Source organism: Lonchura striata, chromosome 5 (genome assembly GCF_050655825.1).
Source record: "Lonchura striata isolate lonStrDom1 chromosome 5, ASM5065582v1, whole genome shotgun sequence".
Lineage (NCBI taxonomy): Eukaryota > Metazoa > Chordata > Aves > Passeriformes > Estrildidae > Lonchura > Lonchura striata.
In genome coordinates this window covers 22,220,502-22,246,031 of record NC_140707.1, presented here as the reverse complement: position 1 = coordinate 22,246,031, position 25,530 = coordinate 22,220,502, and the positions used below count along the sequence as shown (strand labels likewise).

The following is a 25,530-nucleotide window of genomic DNA, read 5'->3' as shown; positions in this document are numbered from 1 at the left end:
ATAGAAAATGTAATTTTCTACTGGTGTGTCTTAGCTGAACCTGGCTTTTGAGCCTTGGTATGTGTGATAATAAACACAAGGAAAGAAAAGAGCGGTTCAGAATCCAAACCACAAAACCACTGCTATTGTATTTTGCACAGTGTATAATCCATAGCTGCCTGCTGCTTCACATGTGAAATACATCTAGCTGAGAAAAATTAGTGAGGAACTTTGTGATAATGGATTTGAGAATGATTTTTGAGATTTTATAGATTTTATATACTGTGTATTTTTGATTTTCTTTTAAAATAATTGTGACAGTTAATCTACAAAAACCCTAGTGTTTACTTCTCTGCAGGGAGATATTCCCTTTCTCTGTTCCCTCTTCCCCTGTCAACTTCTCACCTTCCCCAGGGCTCCCACTGTACTTGTCAAACATTCTCATGTTTCAGCAAAGCCCTCCTGCATCCTGCTGAACTGTGAGCAGACACCTTTCAGAGACACAGGGCAGGTGTGGCAGAGATCCAGCAAGACACGAGATAACTTCCTTGCCCTCCTGATCACTGCTGAAATTCAGCCAAGGGATTCCAATGTCCAATAAAACAACACGTCTGTCACCTCATACTGCCTTTAGGCTCCTTTTTAATTCTTTGAGTAGCAACAAACTCATCCCATCACATTTACCACGAACTCCAATCCTAGAAACCAGCAGCACTTATTTCAGTAGCCCCTTGATCTTCCACCCATCAACCAGAGAGCTCTCCCTGACTCACCTGCAGCCCCTTCTCTCAGCAGCACGGGGCTGTTGGTGCTTTTGTGCTGCACAAGGGGATGGAGCAGGACCAAAGCAGTGCTGGCAGCCACCAGCACTGCCACTGCTGCAGGCTCAGCCAGGCTGGGCACGGCACCATTTACCAGCAGCTGCAGCCATCACCCCCTCCTGCCCTCTCCAGCCCCCTCACCCACACCAGCAGCTGCATTCATCTCCTGCTACAGCACAGCAACCACACAGTGAGCACAGAACATCAACAAAACTCTTAGACAAGAAAGATGCATTTCCTGTGATTAATGCAAATGCACAGAATTCCTATGATTAACGAAAATTCCCCAGTCTTTGGTGGTCCCATGTCCTCTCCTGCCCTTCCTCTTTTCCTTTCTGCCATAATTCTCACATCACTTCCCAATACATCCCTGAGCATTTTCCTTCCTCCCCTCCCTCTCTGTTATTCCTTCCTTCATTTCCATAATCCCATCCCACCTCTTCTGGAAGTTTTTCTCCACAAGGTATTTTTATCCTTCCTCATATGAGCTACAGGTCTTGTATCCCACAAGAAGATTTAGGCTGCAATGGACCTACGCAGGTCAATGTAAATCTGACTAATTTCAGATGCTAAAAGTATCTAAAGAGAAGAAAAACAGCATTTATATGCTTAGAAATATCTGTCAAAGGAGCCTTCATGGCTGAAAATGTAATAAATCGAATATAAAATGCTCTCTTTTATGGAATGGATTAATCCCTATTGTAACAAACCTGTATTTCCAAAATTTGGTGTGCTAATTTATGTTGCACATTAAAAAAAATCATAACTTCATCAGACTAGAAGTGTACAAGTAGATGGAATCCCCCTAACAGAAAGAAATGTTCTTGTAGAAATGACACTGATGAGCTCCCGTGTCTAGGAATAACTACCACCAAAAATGTACTTTATCTCCCTACCTATTACACTTGGTCATGTAACTCCCTACTACTCAGAGTAAAATTATTCACAGATTACTTGTAATGTTATGAAGCATCAGCAAAGCTTCAGACACATATTGGAATAATTTGTAATTGCAGATTCTAAAGCCTATAAAATTCTTACACAAAATTGTGCATTTTCAGGCCATACATAGGAAAATTTAAAATATGTATTAATCCAAAATTATTTAGAAACATAATTCCTGAGTGCTTATTTTTTCAGTAATTCCAACATGAAACCAACTTTATTTCAATGGTAAGTAAAGAATTTGAACAGAAATTAGATAATATTGTGTACCGAGGCCAATCTAATTTCTGTTTTGTTGTTTCACAGAGCAATGAATCAATAATAAGTATAATTATTTTTATTTCACTAACAGTTTTCATCATTTATTACTTCAAATAATAGACTTTGAGCTAGTCTTACTAACCTCCTCGAGCAAAGCTATTGGATACATTTACATCCAAATGTCCTGGCACTACCTGCTTAAACACAGTGGACATTCTTGAAGCCCTCGTTTCAGTGCCTAAAGTCAGCCAAAAGAAGAATAGAAGATTAAAAAAGCTACAGTGTTAACCAGACTAATACTTAATATGACTGATAAAATGCCATTTTTCACCCAATACAGCTAATTCTTGCCAATCTTGTACTTTAGATTTAGTTTTTAACACAAATGTCTACGTTGGCAACAGTATGGAGGTGTTAGATACAGCTAAGCAATCAACATATTTTACAATAAATGAAGCAAAGCACACACATTTTGGGATAGCGTTACTTTACAAGAAAAGCCACTGTTTGGCAGTATTAGGCCAATTACAACTAAATAAGACAAGACAGACACAATTTCAAGTCACACAGTCCTTCCTGACACGTTTGGGTTATTCTCACCTAAACCTCACCAGGTTTCATCATAAAATAACTGAAAGAAAACATGGATTAATTTCTTCATGGCTCCACCTAGCCATAGCTCAAACAGTGTATTTTGAAGGAGTTTTCACTGCAAAAAGAGCTCTATTTGGGAATTACATTAGTATAAACCCATTATGAGTATGTAAAGCATAAAGAGCTCTCTATGCCTTCCACTGCTGCTGCAGCTAAACTGTGTCAGCTGTTATGATCTTGCAACCTCATACTTTCTCATTATACAAAACAGAGCAGATTTTGCCTCATTATATATAATAGAGCAGATTTTGCATCCTTTAAAATCTGGTAGTCTTTTATTCAATATGCAGTTTATACTTCATTAGTTATAAAATACTTTACTGGCAGACTAATACTGAAAATATTTCAGGAAAGATTATAAGCCTCCTTTACACAGAGAAACATTCACTGAAACTAAGAGTGAACAGGCTACCTGGAAAGCCTAACAATAATGAAACAACAGAATTGATATGGAACATTGAACTAGCAGCAAATCAAAGTCACTCAGCTTAGCCAGAGAAAAGCTCTGTACAAAGCAATTTTACCTGGAGACAGAGCAATGGTGGGGCTGACAGTGAGGGTATTGCTGCCATTCCTTTTGCAGTGGACGGATATCACATTCAGCAAGGCTTGAAGGTATTTCTCCTGCTCTATACTGCTTGAAGATTCTAGAGAAGTGGGGGCTAGAGTCACAAGAAGAATGGAATACATGAAAAAAGAAAACCACAATTTGTAAATGCACAGAATAAAAGGCTTACTGTGTAAAGCAGAGCATTGAAAATGTCCTAGTTTGCCAGTCAAAGGTTCAAAAAGCCTCTCCTTTGATGACAAGGTGTTCATCACCTGGCTGCACAGCAGGATCCAGCAAGGTTCTCTTGCATTCCACAGAAAACTGAACTTCTGAAACTTTTACCTCATGGTCATTATGTAAAACATTCATCACTAGCCATTATACCATCAGCACAAACTGAAGATCATGCAGCTTTCCCTTCACTCTCCAAACAAAAAGTTACATTTCTAAGTTTGTGCTACTGTCAGCAAAACGTGCAGAGAACACACAACTGTTTCTTTTGCAAAAGTAAGTTAAAACCATACTCAATCAGATCTTCCTCATTCCAGAAAAGGAAGGTTACTTACCTGTACTTGGATGTTCCTTGCCCATTAAGAAAGTTAAGAAACCATTAACAAAACACAGAACCCTCAAAAATAAGAAAAACAAATAATCCCAACCACTGTGGAATCCCAGCCATGAGCTCCACCCATTGTGTCCAGGTGCAAGGACCTAAGGAAAGCAGATGAAGCTCAGGCCCTGGGCTATAGCATGATGACAAAATAGTGCTCAATATCAATGAGTGTTCAGTATCAATGAGTCAGTTTATATTTTTTCAAATACCAAACAAAATTTTTGGAATTCCAGTTTATTGCAGCCACCTTTGGACTGATTATAGGGCAAAAGTTTCATAGCTGCTTAAACCAAGACTTGCTATCTTGCTCACAAGAGCCAACATTTGAAATAAGAGACAAAGAATTTGATTGAGCACATTCTGACAAAACACAATGCTAATTTGTAAATAGTTTTCTCTAACGATGATCCAATCAGATTCTATGCTGGAGACTAATAGACAGTAAGCTAATTAGCTGGAGGTGGCAAAAGAAATTTCAAAATAGAAGTTAGTATCTGAATTGAAAGTACAATTACGTTGTTATGATGTTTCCTGCAGGATACATCATGCTGTTTCTTTCTGACCAAGTGGAAAAAGCCTGAGCAGGAATATTATTTTCTCTTCCACTCCTAAGCAGGATTTACACATCCTGAAATCTACTGGAATGATTTCTGGGTCCCCTAGCCCTTGAAATAATACTACAAGAAGTCAATTTAGGTCTTAGTTAAATTAAAAGAAATGAGCTGTCTAAATGAAAGAATAATGTCTATACCACTTGCACTTACAAAGGTTTATTTTGTGAAGAATATTGTGTGTGTTTTAGAAAACAGCTTGACTTACATCAAAGTCTGTCATTGAACCAAGCACAATCCAGAATTAAAGACTGAGGGCAAAAATGTTCTTGTGATGGGTTCAGAGATGGAAAATTTGCCCCTTCATCCTTCCCACAACTCATCTCATCACAGGAGCATACAGAAGTAACTCAAAGCATTGACCCCCACCAGCACAGGGATTCCTATGAAACCACCACTTTTCAGGTCCTGTATCACATGTGAAGGTCACCACAGCAACATGGACTTAAACAAAAGATGGGGAATGGAGATCCCGGTAGCAATTTTATCCCACTTAATTTTGGTTCTATCTCGGGGAAAAATGCATTGCTCAGCCCTGCAATGCTAATATGTGCTTTATATGCCTGGTCACAGGTTGCTCCATCTTTATCTTACAAGTCCTAATACAATCAATAACTCAGCATGAACCAAGATAACTGTTTTCTTGGATAGTGTTACTACATCCAAGAAACATAAATGATCTTACCTTAGGGTAGCTGACCAATAAATGCTAATTTAGGTGTAGAATGTCATATTTAGAGCTACAGTGCTCTGCAACAAAATTCCCAGAGGTCAAAGTAATTCAGAAACCAACTTGCAAGTTTCAAAGGACCATTTCAAAAGACCTATATACTCTCCATTTCATATCTGAACATCTGTTAATAATTTTGTTTTGGATAGACATTAGAAAACACAATTCTGTTGCACTTTGGTTCCACACAGAAATTAAGTACTGTGCATAATTTCTCTAAAAATATGTTCTGTGCTTCTTATATAACACATTGAGCTCCAACTATGCTCTGAAAACTTGCGTAATACAGCACGTAACAGGAAATCACAAAAATGTTCACTAAGTTCCAGCAGGCCCTCCTTGTTTCTCTGTATCAATCCAGAACCAACCAATAGAAATCTACTCCTATTTAGGAAAGAATGAATTTGTCAACTTGAATTTAACTTCAGATTATCTTTGTCCTCTTAGTTTGCTTCACAATGCCTTTTTCATTATAGACTTTCCTTCACTGCACACAATTCCTGCTGAGGCAGCTGTGTACAACTACCTTTGCTGATCAGTTTTGTTTCAACAAGCTACAACTTCATTAAGAATAAGATAAACACCTTAGAAATACTCTCCATTTTCTTCACACTTTAAAAGGAGCAGCAACTCCAGAATCAAGTATCTGTCAGACACAGTTACTGTCAATCCATTTATCTACTCTGTAATATTCTGGTGGACATATGGCAATATAAAAGGCAATACATAGCCTTTATATAAAATTAAGAAATCATCAGAAAACTACTACAGAAAACATCAAAGTGTTTGTCTTTACATAATTTTGAGATTAGTTCTGCAGATTTTTTCCATATTCTCTATTTGTACCAGGTTAAAGATTCCCCATCTGTATTTCAGCCACGACAATCAGTATTAAATCAGTTGAAGACAAACACTTGAATTGCCATGCCTGGGATTCACACCATAAGGATGTGGAAAAACTGGTGTAGCCATTAGCTTTGACGGCTGCTGTGTCAACTACTGATGGTACTTCACTCATTCATTTTATTAATACTTTCAACAAAAACACATTAGATCAATTTCAGTTCATTGCCTTCATTGCTCATCACTCCAACTAAAAAATGCTCCCACAAAACACTGAAGAGATACAGTCAGTGTTATAGCAATGAATATTCAGCAGATAATTAGTAATTCACAAATTAGCCTTAATAGTCAGTCCAGACACTAACATTAAAAACATTTTTCCAATATCTTTGAAGCAATGAGATTTTAAAGGTGCATTTGATACACACAAAACCTCAACATGTAAAATTACCCTTAAAACTAAGAAAAACATGTTTTTCATAAAGGTATTCTGTGAAGGAAAAGTTATGGAGGATTATGCAAAAAATATTTAAATCATAATCATCAAATTGCTTTTATGGCACTTGTACGTGAGTGTACAGTATGCTTTTTATAGGTTTTGAAAAATTCTATAGCACACACTTGAATAGAGTCAAAACTTTTAGTTGCACTTTAGCCATTACTGGGGAGATATGCAAACATAAACAGTACTTAAGAATCTCTTTGATACCTTAATGAGTTTCTGGTACTTCAATTTGACCTCACATTTCCTTTTCCTCCAAAAAGAAAAATTATGGCCTAATTCTGGAATAATTTCTAAACAACTATCCATTTGATTAAAGAAAATACTGACTCATTCTTGGCATGAAGTTAACTGTGAAAAAGCTATTAGCATGAATTGGAAATCCAGGCAGCCAGAAGTATCCTAAACACTGCCTGTGGATGATGGAACAAATGTTATTTCCAGTTATCCTAATATTATACCTATTGTAAATGCAGGCGAACCCAATGGGAAGAAATGACGATGTCTGACTCAATTCAGAAGGCTGAATTGTTTCTTTATTATAACTATGCTAAAATACATCAATATACTATATAAAAGGAGGATACTAAAACTACATACTATTTTCTCTGACTCTAACACAACTCGTGACCCTCTCTCAAGAGTCCATACCCAGGTGGGTTGGATTGGCCATCAGGCTCAAACAATCCTCACCAGAATCCAATCAAGCAATCACTCCAGGTAAACAATTCTCCAAATACATTCCACATAGGAAAAACAAGGAGCAGAAATAGAAATTGTTTTTTCTTTCATTTCTCTCTGTGCACCTCTATGAAAAATCCTGAGAGGGAGAGAAATGTGCTTGCCACATATACCCTTCTGAAAACTAACTATTCTGATATATCTTGTGCTGGTCCAATCTCTGTCCAAATTATTCACTCACATTTTTTGAACTGCTTTCACAGCATTCAGGATTTTGACACACAGTAACTAATAATATCAGATAACCACTTACACCCTGAGACTTCAGATTCGATCGAATCACTGATTTCCCTTTGGCAAAATCAGCATTTCCACGTGAGGTTCCTTCTACAGAGAGCCTGGCTGCATCAACTCACCCGTGGGATGCGTGTTCTGGGATTTGAAGAGGCCCACCACACTTTTTCCATGGAAGCCCCCAGACCTGAGGAGCAGAGTGCTGTTCTTCGTGTTCTTCCAGCAGACCACGGGCAGGCGGTTGTGGCGGTAGCAGCGAGCCACTCTCTGCAGGCTGCTGTCCTGCACAGACTGAGGAACCACCAGCAGCCCAGGATAGCTGCATTGACAGCAGAGGGGAAAAAAAAAATAAAAATTGAACAATTAAAAGTGCTTTCAAAATGCTCGGCCATGAAAGAACAAATTCCTGAAATTACAAGCTGAAAACACATCTTAATGAAATACACCTTAATTGTCAGAATAACTTTTATTTTTAAAGTAATTTTTAGTCCAAGCCTAGTAGATATATTAATTTAAGCAAACTGCATTTTAAATAGAAATTGAATGACGAAAAAATTGTAAGACTATCATTACTAATCACTTTCCATTTAAGGTTACATTTTATTTGGTAGTATTTTTCCTCTTAGCACATCTCTTATCTATCCCTATAATGAAGTTGTATTTTTCAGCCTGACAGAAAACAGAATTTTGAGGTACACAAATGATGCAGTAGTTCCATTTGGCAATTGTATATGAAATATGAGAACTGAAAGGAAAGAATGTTGGATTGCCTAAAGTATCACAATGAAAACAATAGTCTTTAGTTTATGGAAAAATATTTAAATTTTATAGTTGGAGTCCTTGCAATAGAGTGCTTGACACTACATTTTTGTGTTCTGTTAAAACACTGCAATGCACTGAGAGATTACGAAATTCACTGATATAATACCTTTAAAGATAGAAAACACAGCAAGATGGTAGTTTTATTTATGTTAGCAAAAGAAGGATTCAAGCAATATGAAATATGACTTTCCATTGCCTCCAAAAATTCAAAAATCAACTTAAGTGCCAATTTCATATGTTAAGAAGAAACTAAGATGAGGGACAAGAAACATCTGCTGCTTACTAAATAACTTTTATTACCTCTACAAGATACACTATTTCTGCAAATTCAATTCTTGGACATTTATTCAACTGTCCTCAGACAAAATAACTGTATATGGTATTTACTGTCTACACAGCAACTACAGTAATATAGTAGTAGGTAAATATTTATATCCTATGATTTGTAATTATTTGAGATAGGAAATATATTTTGAAAAAAAAAAGCCTAGAGAATATTAAAAACTCATGGTTTTAGGGGAGGAAAGGGCTGCCTGCATAATGTTCAAAGTATAATGAAAACGGACAGATTTCATGCCTTCCTCTGCATTGCACTCCATGGTCACTAAACAAAACCAGTACTCTAGACAAGTCAGAAAACAAGACAGGATCTAGTATATTCCTTCTGTGCCCTTCTTCCTGACAATTCCATTGTCCATAATGAAAGCAGTGACCAGCCCAAACTGGCTCTAGAGAATGCAAATATCTTCTGATATGACTCATGCAGATAGGCTTTTGTATTAAAAAGCATTTTTGTGGGCAGTGTCAGCAAACTACATCAGCTTTCACAACAATAAAAAAGGACTTGGTAAAACTGATGTGCTAAAACACAGCATGTGACTTTCAGCACATGACAAACTTTTAAAGTAAATACTTTCATGAAGTCAACTCTAACTCATACTTTTTAATTTGAAGAAAATAATTATTTATAATTCCTTCTGAAGCTTGGTCTTTTATTCAGGAACAGAAGAGATTCTAAATGCAAATCCATTAATGCAAATATATGTGCACGTGTCTCTAGTTTCAGCTACTTCAGTGGATTGACAAACTCACCTCCTGCAAAGGGAATACATCCTGTTCAGTGCAGTTATTCTCAAATATTCTGTTTTGGAGCGAGAAGAATTCGTGTTGATGGTCCCCAGCCCCAGTCGCTGATAGTCCCTGAAGCAGGCTCTTTCCACTAACTGCTCCATGGTTGATTTTTCTGATGCTTTCAGGGTACCACTGGTGTGCAGCTCGCTGTCATCTGAAACTAAAGGGAATCATCTTACTGGGGAGGCCAGAAGTTACACAGCAAACAATGCTACTTTCTTCCAAACAAGTTTGTGCTGCTCTCACTGATGAATGGCAAGGTCCAGGACATGCACACCACAGCTTACTGGATTTATAAACACTAAAATAGTATTTCAGTCAGCAAACCTGACTATAGCACCAGGCTACCTACTGTGCTTGTGACTGGCATGGCTGACATCTCTCTAGCTAAAATCCTAGAGAAAGTTATCTCACACATTCATTTGAAGACAGATAATCTTTCTTTACCAATTTACAAGTGCTTAATAGATTCATTACTTGTTCAAGACAAAAATGAACTACACAATTTAAAAAAAAAAACTATCTTCAGAAGGCTTCAAATGTTTCAGTATTGTAATTTCACAAGAGATGACTGTTGGGTTCTGAATGTCTCAGTATCAGTGTCAAGCAGCAGCTTTCTTCAGCTGTGCATATCAGCTGCCCTCTCCAAAGCAGAAAAAACTTCAACCATGAGAGATAAAAAACTATGTCACAAGTTCAAACTACTCTGAAATTCAAGTCAAGCAAGGTCTTTGTACAAAACCTGCCACCTGCCTATTAGTGACACTTTCAACTATTTCCAAATACTTCTGAGAGCAGATTTACTGCTCACAGCATGTATCAGTTACTTGCTACCACCTCAAGCATTGAAATATGTGCCTATGAGATGTATTTCTTCATGGATGAGGCACTGAAAAGTATATGAGGATTTAAACTTAAAACAGGACTTCATAAAACTGGAATTTAAACTTACTTAGAAAATAAAAATTATGCTATAATTAACACTTTACTGGCAGTAGACAACATTCAGAATTTACAGAAGTAGTACCTCTATGATTTTTTTTCCTGTGCATCTTTAGCATAAAAGTTAAATTAAAAATTTTATTTGCCCTTTCAGCTAAAGAGAAAAAAATTCTCTATTTGATCTAAATAATAAAGTTGAACACTCTGGATCTCTCCTCTTTTTTCTCTTTTTTCATATTTGTCATGGTAAAAGGAAGCCACACAACATCTGAAGTATGAAGTGCACTAATGAGAAATGAATTTAAATGAGCTTTAGAAATAATTCTTTTGGGTTATACAAAATCTTGGTATTTAACAGTTTTGAATGAAAAGCTGTAATTGACTCTAGATGAAGGTGAATTTTGTGAAATATTTTTTCCTAAATGGATTTGTCTTCCATGAAAGCAGGTACATTGGTGATCAGACTTTGCAAAACAGTCTCCTGTGCATAAAAAGCTAAACATAAGATCTCCTATCCATGTCCTTGAACTGAAGAGGGAGATGAAGATATTTTGCTGTCTGAAGTCTAATGATATTTATTTGATTTTGAAAAACTAAGAACTAATCCCTCTCTTTTACTGTTCTTGAGATATGTGTTTTCAAAAGAAGGTTTCACAGTCTCTTGTTTTATTGAACACACCCATGTGACCATAAGGAAAAGAATTTACTAATAATTGAGATATTCTAAACTCTGAAAACAAAGAGATGAGGAGGAATTTGAGGGAAATCAGATGGTCATTGGCAACAACTAACTACAGTACTGTGCCCAGTTTTCAAAATCACACTGCAAGTTATATGTGGGCTACCTAAAAAAGCCTGAGAAAAGAGCAATGAAGAGGATCAGAAATCCATCAAGACTAATAAAGAAAGAACTGAAAGAACTGCACAGATTTAACACTGAGAAGACAACAGAAAAATTATACAATAGGTCATAAATACATTATGCATTGCAATTAGAATGACAGCAATCATGCCTTCTATCTGTATATAGTGGCAGAGTGAGAAATGAAGGGTTTAAATTGCAGCAAGATGATGTTTAGTCCTGAATCTCAGAAAATTGTTTTCTCCAGCATTAAGGATGGTTTCAGTATTAGTATGAGCTGCCTAGAGTTGTGGAACCTTTACCTGTAAAAGCTTTTAAGAAGCAGTCAGGCAAACACCTATGAGGAACAGACTGCAGTATGTTGATCTTGCCTTGGGGCAAAGAGTTGGACTACTTCATCTCCTGAAGTTCCTTCCAGCCCTAACTCTAACATTTCTTTTTTAAGTGCATCACTTGCTGTAGATAGTTTATTGTTGGCAGAGCTGCACAGCTTCCTATACTTCAGTTTTTGAGACTTGCAAACAAGTCAAAAACAAAGCCAAAGCCACAGCAGTCAATATAAAAGGAATTGCAGTGATTACTGCTTGTGGCTCCCTGCACTACGTCTGGAGCAAAGTCATTGCTGCTGACAGCTCCCTGCCCCTGATGTGCCAGTGCTGCATGGAGAGAAAAGCAAACTCAGCCTTTGGTCACCTTAACACATTCCCAGCCAAGACACCTGGAAAGCAGCAGGCCTAGAGACTCACAAGTTATACTTTTAGTTTTTTTTTTTTTAAGAAAGGAAAAAAGCTTATACAGCACTTGTGTTCATGGAAGAATATTGTTGTTTTGTGCATCAGCAATGCAAAAACTCCGTAAACTTCTTCATCATCAAGAGACTATGAATACATAGGTTTGCTTGTGGTTGGTGGCTCTGGGTGAAGGACACAAAACCACCCCAAAATCACCTAGGACAGCTTAGCCTGCAGAATTGTTTCTGACCCAAAGAACAAGTAACATCAGAGCACATGGTAACCCAGCACTTCAGGAAGATGCTTGAAATACAATTAAGAACGTAATTTTTCAGCACTCTAAAGACACTCTGATTTCCAAAGCTTTCTTTTTGCCAATTTCTCATCACTTTATCTGGAATGAAAGAAGAGAAACAGTATTTTGAAGCTTGCCTGGAATGGCTTTCTTCCATTTCAGAGAGAGTAGAGGCTTCAGTCATGCTTTACACAACTTTCATACATCTGTTCCTAAGCCACGAGCTGCCTTGCTCAGTGACAAAATATTAAACAGCAAAATTCAGCTTGTTTGATGTTTGAAAAAAAATTATCAGTGTTTGAAGAACACTTCATTATCTGAGATGCCTATGTTTTTTTTTAAAGATGGAATGCTTTGACAAAACAACACCTGTTTATGTACAGGAGAATCTGGTTCCCTCTAGTGGTTTATTATAAATTAGCAGTGGTCCAGATAAGGATATACAGACAGCAGCATATGGGAGGAAAAGAGGCTTTTTGGGGAAAGCCAAACTCCACACCATCATACAAATTGCACAAAATGCCCAAACCTCTTTCTACCTTCTACCCCAAAATAATTTCAACCAAAAATATGGGAAGTGGTATTTTCAGTAGTAACGAGTTCTGCTGCTTTCAGAAATCATTTGTCAGTTCCACATCCACAAAAGTCCCCAATTTGCTCATTCTTGCACCTCACCAGTAACTGCTTCCTCATTAGAGGCTAGCTGCAGATGTCAGATGTCTAGAGATAAATGGAAGCTGCAGCATGCTTCTGTGCTGTTTCATCTCCACCAGCATGATGTAAAAATGATCTAAGAGATATATCTGAATAGTTTGATCATTAAAAAACAATCTAGTATTTTTCTGTACCATTGAATTAAGTCAACTTCCTCTTCTCATTGCAAAACACTCACTAAACGCACGGATTCGAAACCCTTCTCTTTCCTGTCTAGGAAAACCCTTCAACTTCTTGTTGAAGGTATTTCTCATTCAATACACCAGAATGGAAGAAGAACAGGACACATTTATTAACCAGCATGGATAAAGAAGTCACACTCTTACCAGAGATATCATCCTCTTCATTCCAGCCAGGCCGATTCCCTCTTTCCTCCACTATGGTGCCTGTTTTCTTCTTCAGTAAATACTGGCGCCCAATTGTCATCTTCCCAGCACGTTTTGCTCCCTTCACAATGCTTTTGGAGAAGGTACTGTAAATCCAAAACAACAAAAGCATTTATCTGATTCTGCCTGATAGCATTCACAGATTTCTATGATGAGTGCAAATAGAATGGATTTAATAATCTTTCACTTAATACAATAACTATAAGCTTCAGAAAAATTGATTCCTACATTAATTTTTAAACAAAAATTGTATTACTTTGAGATAAATTAGTATCTTTTTTTTCCTACTGGTAATGAATAAGAAGATATCTTCCTTTAGTTTGTTTGTTTTTTTTTTTTTTTTTTTTTTTTTACTAGTAATGTGATAAATCTAGAAAGTTGCCAAAGTAAAATCAGGAAAGATAGAAATTACCTTTAAGATTTCATGACTAGCTTGGGATTCTATTTCCTGTGTCAACAATGCACTAATCAGCAGATAATCACAGGAGCTACCACTCTAGAATAGACTAATGATGCAGCTAGTCCAGTAAAAATTAACATGTAACAAAATTTAAAAGAGGACCCAAAACTCAAACTCTAAATTAAAAACCAGTAGGGGAAATGTACAGGTAAAATTAATCCTAATCCACACTAGACTGTAAATAGCTAGGCTACTAATTATAAAGTAACACACAATTAATCTTTTTTCCATGTTGAGGTTGCATAGCTCAAGATGCTACTTCTATTTAGTGTGTTAGGTTCTTGTACAAATCTACTGCAGCCAGAAGTTCAGAAAAATAATGTAATTCTTATCCCAAATAAACATCTGTATCCTACTAATCTATTTCTTACTCAGGAAATACAAAGAGATGCAAAATAGCAATCCCTTATTTTGACATGACCTCCACTTGTGCAGAGCTTTCAGGTTGTTCAGTGTGTAAGGATAATACAAGACAAGAACATCAGTAAAAAAAGAAAAGAAAAGAAGAAAGGCTGTACCGGAATGAAGTGTTCTTCTCTTTCTGTTTTGGGAGAATTATCTGTGGTGCTGTTTGCCCAGCTGCAAAGGCAAAAGTGCTGAAGATGGACTGAGGGTAACGGAACTTCGTCAATTGCTTCTTAAATATTTCCACCACTTCAGGACTGACTTCTTCATCAAATGCTACTTTAATTAACTGTGCATTAAAGACATGACATGTTAGAAACTGGAAAACATTCTGAGATTTTTGGAAATTGAAAGATTCTAAAATAGAGTAGCAAAATTCCCATACTTTCACAATATTATGCCCTTCAGAAAATACAAATACATGTACATATGTCTCATTTATTTTGACGCTATTACGCATTTTAAGAATTTTTTATTTCCTTTTTTAAATTTATGTCCTAATACTAAGGTATCTTCACTAGGCAGCATCTGGAATTCTCGTAAGATCAAATACAAAATATTTTGGTAAATCCAAGTATAGTGCTGGCACTAAGACATCTACAACAGTTCAAATTCAGGTCACATGGGACAGCTTAGCTGGGAAATGGTCTGCCAGCTCTGCCCCTACACTGGGAACTGAGGTTGGTAATGCACTTCAAAGACTCAGCAAGCCAGCAATTTCAGCATTCATATGTCACAACCATTATATTTCTATTACTTAGATGTTCCAATTTTGGCCTCACCTTGCAAAGTGTAGAAAAATGCTAGTAACAAAAATGTGATAGTGAAATCTGCCCCTTGAAAAGGAAATAACCTTGTGCTATTCAACACTGATCCATCCACTTGACTAAAAATGCTTTTTGAAAGGTTCTGGGGGGAAAAAATCCTTCCATCCAATCATCCTCTGCTGAAAGCAAGTCAACAATTTGGGGAAAACAAATAAGAGACAGAAAATATGGAATCCATAAAAAGGCCCAAAAGAACTCTAAGAATGTGGAGAAAGCAAACAAAGAAATATCCTAGAGCTCTATTTCTGAGCGCATATCTAGACACCTTTTAAATTCCTCTGCTTGCCATCTAGGAGGTGGATTTCATCCTTGCCTTTCCAATTTCACTTGTTTTGTAAATACTTTCCAAATGACTAATGGCTCTGTTGTTCTAGGACCTCCTTGAAAGGAGCTCTTCACTCTTCGGGGGTTACACAGATCAGAAGTTTTAAAGATACCAAAAAGCATAGCTGCACACAAACCCATCTGAAAACCATAATTAATAAACAAAGGGGAGGGGCTATTTCATCCTGTGTTGAACCCTGGCTGTTACATAGGGGGCCAGGGAATAAACTGTTTGTGGATTGTTTTTGTTCTCATAACCTAATACAAAACTATGCTAAACAAAAGCAAAGATGATGTTTGACCCGAATCCAGCTCTGAAAACACTGAGCTGTGTCTGTATTTATCACATCATTGAAGCATGCTAAGTATTCTGGTAAAAAGATTTCTGGAAAATAAAAGTCCTCTCAAAAGTCCACAAGGACAACTTTTTTTTGCTTGTTTTTCTCATTTGCATTCCTAATCTTGTGCTTTTGAAGAGGCTGCTGAAGGATGATTAGCTAAATGATGGTCATTATTGTAAGGAATTAGTAAAATGCTGTTTTGTTATGATTTCAAATGTTGGAGTTATTCTTCTCAATGAAAATACGCTTCTGCAGTCAGTCAACCCAGCAAAGTATTCTGTATCTTAAAGCACTGCAGTCTGCTTTCAGTCCATGATACAGAATTCTTTGCTTGCAACCTTTTATCTCTCAAGAGTTTGACCACAGTTAAGATCAAAACCAAGAAGAAAAACTCAGGAAAGACTTCAGGATTCCTAATTTCTACAAGTCCATCCTCATCAATTGCCCTGCAATACACACTTCTGTTGAACATACTGATGGGGATCCTACAGAAAATTCCAGGATCTGTGCCTGTCAGATAAAGGCTCATTGGTTCTACCCTAAAGATTCCTGGAAGTGCAGCTTCCATTAGCAAATGCCATGACTTTCTGCCACAGATTTTAACAGAAAGCTGGTGAAGTGACAAACCTTGAGAAGAAAGCAACACTCAGAGCTCTTCCATACTGATTCCATGTAGCTGGAGGAGTGAGGAAGCAGGTTCTCACTAGCCTCTACTTACATGCAGGGCTTCTGGACCAAAACCATCCCTTTTCTGGTTCCAAAACAGGTCAGGAAAGCAGTGAAAAAAATCCAATGTGAAAATAGCAACCCTCTGTAAATATCAAGAAGGCCAAGTAATGCCAGGGTTTCTGTGAGTTCTGCCTTGTCTATTGACCTTACAGGGCAGAGAACCAGACTCCTCACAAATACCAGGGCAAAGTGCTGCTCGTAAATATTTTGAGCTGCCTGTAGCCACAAAAATTTTCACAAACCTTCCTTTTACCTGAAAAGTGGCTGAACTGATCTGCAGCCCTTCCTGCATGCTCTGCTGCAGCTGGTTCTGGATACTGATCTTCTTCTCCTTGGTCATGGAGGCGATAGGAAAGCTCCGGATCACGGTCTGCTCCCCGACTGAGGGTACAACACACAGACATTGTTAGATCACACCACCAGGCCTCTGCTCACACTGTCACTGGAATAAAAAAGAGTGAATAAGTACAGAGCCACATGAACATGATGGCACAGGGTTAATTTCAGGTGAAATACCTGAAAAGTTGGCAAATTCCTAAAGCATCATCTGTGAATTCCTAAAGCATAATGTGAATTTCTACTCTATTTCAGCTGTGATGATTAGAAAAACATTGTCTTTCTGAGTCTTTCTACATAATGGAAATGTATCCCCGAAACCTAGGTTGTTAGGGGGTAAAGAAACAATTTCAAGTTTATTCAGATTTCATAATGCAACATAGAAACAGAAATCATACACTTTGATATCTTTACATAGGACCGTGAACTTTCCACAATATATCTATACTTCTGAATGACAATCTGCTTAGAAATTGTACATGTTAAATTGTGAAAAGTATAATTCAGAAGAGCTGACATATTAAGAAAATATTTCCAAGCAATAATTTTAGGTAGAATACCAACTCATTAATATTTTTCCTTTAATTTGCTTCCAGTGTCTGAAAAAAACTGTTTAATGATGTTGATGCTTAAAGAGGTGGCCAGATCAGCTCAAAATCCTGCGTATCTGAAGGACCATAATTATCACTGGATTTTCTTACCTAGTTGATCATGTGGAGTGCCTTTAAATATAATCCTGTAAGTGGTAAGGAACAAAGCTCCTTCAGCAGGGAGGATATGAGGACCTCCAAGCAGTCCTCCTGTGGCTTCCTCTCTGCCATCAGGATCCAGCAGCACACGGAGACCTTCACAAACAAATTCTTCTCCTGGCAGTAAAGTTGGCCGTAGGATTTTGGGCTGATGCAAATAAATGGAAAAGTGTTATACCTCAGGCTAGCAAAAATATTTGGTTTTAAAAGCTTAAAACCAAAATTATTATGACACTTAGTCCAAATAAGGGATGTGGAGTTTGGACTCAAGGAAGAGAAATGGGTCACAAAAGCAGTGGGCAAGCAACAGCTTGTTTATGATCAGAAGTCTTGCTCTACTAGTCTCATATTTCATGAGACCAAAGCCAAGCACTTTATTTATTACTAATGGAAATTTTCTTTTAACATTTTGATATTTCCTCATAACATTATGAGAGGAAAAAGAAAGATGACTAGATTTAATGATTCTAATACTTGTAAAGAATACAAATATGTTTCATAACACTTGCCTTCTGTATCGGTGGAAGCCTCCTGCTCTCACGATGCACAGCCTCCAGAGTCTCTATGTGCATTGCTACAATGCCTGGAAAGCAGGAACACCATCAATGAAGTCTCACACAATGGGAAAGAGAAAGCTGCCTTGTAATTAAAACTCTGATAATTCTGAAATTCTTAAATTTTGACACATTATCTGACATTCAACAGCAATTACAGTCTGGAAAAGAAATCTAACACTATAACTTTTCTAAAGGTAACTCCAATTAGAAAGTGCCTTTGTTTAATTAGGAAAAGAAAAAAAAAAGACTATAAAAGCACCTCTTTGTAATAATTCCTACCTGGTATCATGCAGTGCAGACCCTTGATGTGATCCTGTGTGACCCCACTTTCTGTGCAAACCTTGTCAATAAATCTGGTGATGAAGCGCACGACTGCGTTTGCAACATCATTGTTCTCCGAGTCCTCAAACCCGCTCTCAGTGTCATAACTCTCTGCAACACTGCCTGCAATGCTAAAGGCAGAAATAAAAGCATTAACAAGTGTGAACAATTCAGCTGGTGGTGCACATGTGACACTTGAACAGACACTGACAAGCTGTAGTGTTTTTGGTTTTTTTTTCTAATTACGATTTGCAAGCCTTGCTAAAAGCATATGGTGGTACCACAATTACATTGTACTTTCATTGCCAAAATCTCATGAATGATGACACAGGACAATTTTCTCTCCATGAGTCCAGCAGAGATAGGCCCAGAAGAGAAAAAACCAGCTTTTTGGAAGTGAGCTCTGTGTTCTCTTCATAAAGTCAAGTAAAGTATTTGCAACCCATGGTAAGCAAATATCCAGTTATATAGAGAAAATCATTAATTGTATATGTAAGTTGCAGAGCAAATGAATCAAATGCTAAAAAGATCATAAGGAAATTTTTTTGTGCATTAGATAAGCCAGCAAGTCAGTGGGAGATGTACTCTGAATGTCTAATAATGCCTCCCATAATAACATTAGGGGCCAAATTCATGGATTGCAACATACACCACAAGCAGTCTACTGAGCACATCCTAATGCCTGAGATTAGAGGTGTGTAGTCAGCAGGAATTAGTAACTCCATGGGGAGTTTCATCCTGATAGTCTTTTACTTGATGCCAATGTACTCACATAGTGTTCTATAATTTTATCAAGTGAGAATTTGTACAGAGAGGTGATAATGAAGACAATAAACAAAGAGGAAGAAAGGCTTGTTATGAAATGTCCTGGATTTGCATGCTAGGGAATGAATGGAACTGGTGTTATACTCCTACTGCTTCCTTAGTAATTTAACCTTTGCCACTGTGGTTTAGCCCTCTTGCTTTCTGTGACCTCAGTGCTTTTCCTCCTTTGCAGCTGTTGCACAGAAATGATGATTTTATAGATGCTAAACAAATGCTTTCTTGATTTTAGGTTCATACAGTGTTTTTTTCAAGTTATATAAAAAATAACAGAATGGGTTTGGGGCTGCTGTTTTCTTTCTCACCAGACCCCATGTCTGTCTCCAACATCTGCTTTACTAGATTAAAAATTCTTACTGGGACAATACAATGTTCCTTTGAATGGAGTCTCTCCAGACAAAATTCTGTTATTTGAGAGGAATCATGTTAGACTTCTACTCAACTACTGAACGTGAAAGTGAAGATGCTGAAACAATGTGGTATTTAGAGTACAGCCATTTTACAAGCTGTGGCCCATCCTGCTGGATGAGCCCTGGGCACCCACCTGTTTGTGACAATGCTGTTGCTTCCACTCTCCCAGTCCCCAGTGGCTGATGTTCTCAGCAGCTTGTTCTTACTTGTATCCAGTGGTACCAGCAGGTAGACCATGAGGTTGGCAAAATGAATGGCCTGGCTGAAAACTGTGCTTTCCTCATTCTGGACCAGCTCCTGCTGTGTCTGTTTATTAAGGGTTGGCCATAACCTCAGCTGCTCAGCAGCCAGGTCCATTGCTGTCTTCTCCTGGTCTGCAGGACTCTTCTCCTACAAGACACAGAGAAAGAAATATAAAGACAGGAAGAAAAGATAAAGCTACAACTTAAAAAACAATGCTTAGCCGAAGCTTTATTTATCAAATTGCTAATTAAACTTCTTCAGTTATTTAAATTATATATTAATTTAAAAATAAAAAGCAAATAACTACCCTCAACAAAGTTTAAGCAGAGTTATGGTTATGGGAACTGAAGTTTGAGAGCAGTTTACTGAAATGCATCAGTAGCACAGTGTGGGCATATATAACATCATTGCTTTTAAGGCCTTTTTTATGCCATCCAATCTTTCATGTTTCTTCAGAGTAGTTTATTGATTTTATCTGATTTTAACACAGCTGCTTTCCTTAGCTTACCCACTTAGCTCAAATAAGAACAAGTATAAATCAGATTGAGAAATAACATGCAGCTCATGGCTTGATGCTGGCAATATTCTCCAAATTCCTAGGATGTTCAGGTGAGGGAAGTTTTTATATAAATAGCTTCCAGACCAGCTGAAACATTCATGTTTTTTTATGTTGGAAGTCCAATTCTAGCATTAGCTTAGTCCAACTAGGTAGATGGCACACAGTCAAAGTAGAATAAAGGAACCTGGGAGCTAATATTAGTGACCTAAAGCCTGATGTTAAATTAATGAATGACTGGGTATCTTGCAAATGCTTTTTCCACAATAAATTGAGCTAACATCTAATGATAATGCTTTGCAGATAAATGTAAATTTCTATTATTTCTCATGTTATTGTATACTGTGTAATACAGAAGAAAATGAAAGAAAAGCATATAAAATTGGAAAAAACCATAACTTAATTCTCTGTAACCTAGGAAACAATATGTGAATAAAAATATTACTTTAATATTTTAATAGAGTCTCCTACCTTTTGTTTCAACTGCACTGCATGGTTGTCATCTTTGGCTGTAAGGTAGAGGGAGCGAACTTGATTTTGCACGTTGCTATAGAAGGTTGTTTCCCAAAACTGTTGGTTAGTCCAGATAGGATGATCTTGTACACAGGTGTAAGCAAACTGACTAACCCCAGGTGCTAATTTCTGAAAGCAAAAAATGTGCAAAGTGACAAATCAGTCCTATTATTCAATTTTTTTTAAAGGCTATGACTTCAGAACTGTCACACACATATGTGTATATATATGATCAGTAGTACAGACTGACATATGAAATATATCAACTTTTGTACTGCAGTATAGGCTAGATAAATTATCTCCAGTTTTGTGCCATTCAATAAATTAACACACAGGGAGGTTGTATACAGTCTAATACCAGTGCAAGGCATGGTTTCTTGATTCAGAGTAGAAAAATGAGAACTGAGGTAAGAATTTTATGGTAACAAGTACAGAGCACATTTGTGATATAAAACATCTTCCTTGCCAAAAAAACACAGTATTTCTAATAACCTAGTTGTACAACATAGAAATTGGTATTCAAACAGATGAAAATGATTTATCATTTTATTTAGAACTGTAGTAATGAAATTTAAATAATAGTAAGTGTCAGCTGAGTCCTTCCGATAATCTGCATTTGTTGCAACAGCAGAAGATTAGATAAATTGTTATCTTCAGTGTTATTTACTGAACTGAATGACCCAAATCCAGTTCCTGAAAGAGTGCTAATTTTGTTATGTTCTTTGAAGTCACAAGGGTCTGGATCACTGTAAAGTCTCAAACAAACCCAGAATTGTTACAGCATTAGTCATTATGAATGAACCACTTTTTTTCAAGTACATCTATTTATTTAGGTTGCACTAGTCTCCCAGGGAGTTGTTTAATATTCTTGATAACCACATACAAAGAAAGGAAATTTATTTCAATGACCCAAATCATGAAATCTTTTATCATATGTTCTTACTTTTTGAAAAAATAAGGCCACAAAACAATGTGTTGTATACTGCATGTAGCAAAGAAGCAGGTCATCTATATTTGTGCTTATGATTATTTCTGCAGCAGAACTGAAGAATAAAGTACATTACTGTGTGCCTCACAATGTCTATCACTCACAATACTACCCATGCCTGAAACACACAATATGCAAAACTTAGATTTTACTTTAGTGATTATGTTCTGAACCACTTTCCTGGAGAGCACGAATACTACTCCATTTAATATTTGTAATTGTAGAATTAGAACAGCCAGTACTTATAATATTTCCCTAGCTGGCACCTGGGCATTCAAATGGAAGGGCAGGAAATTGCAACCAAAAGTTTTGCAGTCTGGTTTAAAGATTTCCAGTTTTGCAATTCTTCAAACTGTGTTTTCCTCACTAGGCTCTTCCAAGTACAGCATGAACTGAAAGTCCTGATCATGTGCCATGGACTTATTCCCTATCAAAGGTTCTTGAAAATTCTACATCTGAGGAAACTCTATGTGACATGCTAAGAAAATTTACCCAACTGAAGTGCCTTCTTGTGCTTAGTCACCTAAAAGTGAGCAGTATAATTTTGATTTGATCATGCACAATTTCAGCAGAATTTCTTGGTAACCTGTTAAGAAATCTACATCTACTCAAACAACGTTCAATGTGACTCTGTTTATTCAATACAGACAGAGAGAAGATATCTGGTTTGTTTAACAGATGCCCAAGTTTCAGTTGTGGTGCAGCTTCTGGCAGATGACAGGAAATGATAACTGATCTCCCTGATCCAGCTGTTAGATCACAGAACAGGTCAGCACAAACAGTGCTCTACTCATCTTTGTAGGGACTGCTGGATATTCCCTTGAAAAAACCTAATCATACACAAGACACACCACAGGGCCCACAGACTGATCTGGCCCAATCACTGACCTACCTCAAAATCCACATGGACAAAACCTGTGTTAGAGAGGAATAGGGATGATGGGTAAATCATGGAATAAAAATATGGACAACATAGCTTGAAAGCAAAGGTTAGTGCTAAAGCCATATCATGACTTTTACTTCAATTTATTATTTGTTTTTTTTTCACTGGGACTCAATTCCCAATCACAACATGTCTGCAAAAAGGGAGTATGAATGCCAAGAAGAGGGAGAAGGTAAAAGGAGAAAGGAAAATAAAAGGGGAAGGAAAAACAAAAGGAGAAAAGAAATAAAAAGTCTGCTCAAGCCTAGCTAGTTGGGAGGGTTAATTCACATCAATTTGTACAGTAAATGCACACAAAGGAATGAGTTGATTATCAACCTCTTCAGTTGATAATTCAACCCACATCAGGTAATTGGGTAAACTGGGATGAAAAGGGGTCATCTTTGACACAAACTCAAAATGAAGTTTAAGCTCCTAACCGTGGGTCTAAAGAAATAAAAATAAGATAAATGATTTTCACATGGGGACAAATGTGACAGGAAGGATGAGGGGCTTTTAGATGCTCCTCCTGTGCTCATAATTTAAAACCATGAACAGCCATGTATAAAACATAATTTTTAAACAATGGAGATTTATGTTCACATATAAGTACATAAATCAACACTGATAATAACTCCTAGACCAAATTAAAAAAAAAACTGTTTACAAAAGCATGAAAGAAAACACATCAAAAAAAGCTCAGTGATCATAAATATTATCCTTCTCATCACCTGCATGTGATGAAACAAATGGCAAAACCTGATAGTGGCCAGAGCACAGAATCAACATCAGGACTTGCAGTTCCTGGCTCTGCCAGTTATTTTGGGCAAAATCACTTTGGATTCTCTGCTTGTTTGGGTTAGTTTGTTTGTAAAAAAAACCCAGTAACAATACCAACCTCAAGAAGCACTGTTGTTTCTGTGCAACCTAAACCCAGGGACTAAAAATACTCTTGGTACAAACACAAGTATTCCATGAAGTTTGCAGTGTCTATATTCTCTATGCTGAGAGTGCTTAGTCAGCCCATTTCCCTAGAATGGAAACTCATCTAAAACATCAAAAGGACCCCAATGCTTACTGCTGCACTCAAAAGAATTTGCTCAGAATTGATCCAGTTTGAGTAGAAGAGTAGTTTGGTGTTTTCCATCAAGAAATACTACATATATAAAACATATCTTCACCTAGCTCTCCACAGGGCAGCTACACTACACTGATATTTGTGCTTTCTCTCTGTCCCAGTAACTCACTCCTGCCAGACAGAATGAATGCAGGAGGCAGCAAAAGAATTTCCTACTTACAAGAAAGGATTCAGGGACTGACTGCATAAAATAGACCCCAGAAGAAAATAATAAAAATAGTTCTGAACTGATGAAGTCCTTATTCTAAAGCTGTCAATATGACAGAAAGAGCACTGAGGTGTAAATTGTAACAACCTACAGAAAATCAGTTAACTTCTGCAAAGGGCACTGAGTCCTTTAAACAGATTATGAAACTTAAGAACCCCTGAACACTCCCTTCCCAAATTCCATATGAAACAGACCTTACCCCATCAAAATAATTAATTACATACTACAGAGTTTGTGAGAACACAAGGTAGGTTTGGGACTTGCTATGTAAGACTATACAGGCAACTTCCTGAATTCAGGAATTATCTTGCCATTATTTCCACCTTACTGAGAGGTACTGGATAACACCTGCCTGGAATTTTTTCCCTGTTTCCCTGCACTGGATACTCCTGATTGTGCAAACGATATCTGCAGCTCAGTAAGAAATATGTACCAGTTCCAAAACTCTCAAACTCGCTGTGGGGTCCAGGTCCTCAAAGAATGTCTCTGTAACATTAAATTATCTAGATTGCTTGTTTCTGATAAAGAAAAGCATGTGTTGTGCTGGTCACTCAGCAGTTACTACCCTTAACACCACAAAGCTTAAAGAAGGAAGTTTATTATAGGAAAGCAGAGGATCCAGCTATTGATTGTGAAGCTGAAAAGTGATTTTCAAACCAAAAAGAATAAAACCCTTAGTATGAATATACCTAACTGTTTTTTTCTCACAAGATTTTGCTGCATGTCTCTCAGTTATGGAAATGAAGGGGCAAACTCAACAGTGCACTGTCTTTTAGAGAAATCCAGTTTACTTCAGAAATAAAGTGGTTTCTGTCTCCAACTGACAGCCTGAGTTATTGGTTTGGATATATTTGCTGAGAAAACGAGGCAGAACAAGTGAGAAGGAAGGTGCTGCTGAACACAAAGAGTATCTTCCTCCTCAGCTCCTCAAGGACTCACTGGCTATGGGTCATCATCTGACCTCTGTGAGGAAGCTACTGCAGCACCTTTGCATGCCAAAGCTCCTCCTCTCCTCTAGTGGTTACAGTTGTCCCTGGAATGTGTAAGTGCAGGCTTAGGGATCATCAGGACACACTGGCACTGCTAATTTAAAGAGCTGCTCCCTGTCCCTGCTGAGATAAACATCCAGTCAGTCAGCACCTACTGACACCTAAGCAGGTACCAGCTACTGCAGCCACCCCTGGCCAAGTGATGCAAACCAAATTCTGCACATAAACACGTCCTACCAGCCAGTCCTGCAGTCACATCCATGCTGTGCCCACACAGATCCTGCTAAAACCCAAAAGACTTCACAGTTGTCCCCCAGGACCAAC

The 25,530-nt window shown here is 37.4% G+C and overlaps 1 protein-coding gene across 5 annotated transcripts in view; it reads right to left on the bottom strand.

Annotated features, from left to right (window-relative positions):
• Positions 1–25,530, bottom strand: part of SBF2 (SET binding factor 2) — a 230,197-nt gene that overhangs the window by 28,579 nt on the left and 176,088 nt on the right. For 3 of the 5 annotated variants that reach the window (XM_021529470.4, XM_085580076.1, XM_021529471.4), the window contains exons 18-29: positions 20,920–21,090; positions 19,783–20,039; positions 18,375–18,547; positions 18,048–18,121; positions 17,491–17,686; positions 16,707–16,834; positions 14,346–14,521; positions 13,308–13,453; positions 9,399–9,597; positions 7,607–7,803; positions 3,185–3,322; positions 2,149–2,244 (exon numbers count right to left, since the gene is read on the bottom strand). In XM_021529470.4, coding sequence (XP_021385145.3) covers positions 2,149–2,244; positions 3,185–3,322; positions 7,607–7,803; positions 9,399–9,597; positions 13,308–13,453; positions 14,346–14,521; positions 16,707–16,834; positions 17,491–17,686; positions 18,048–18,121; positions 18,375–18,547; positions 19,783–20,039; positions 20,920–21,090 — 1,951 coding nt within the window. The remainder of the gene's footprint in view (positions 1–2,148; positions 2,245–3,184; positions 3,323–7,606; positions 7,804–9,398; positions 9,598–13,307; positions 13,454–14,345; positions 14,522–16,706; positions 16,835–17,490; positions 17,687–18,047; positions 18,122–18,374; positions 18,548–19,782; positions 20,040–20,919; positions 21,091–25,530) is intronic. The other 2 variants (XM_021529472.4, XM_021529473.4) reach the window with 1 other exon arrangement.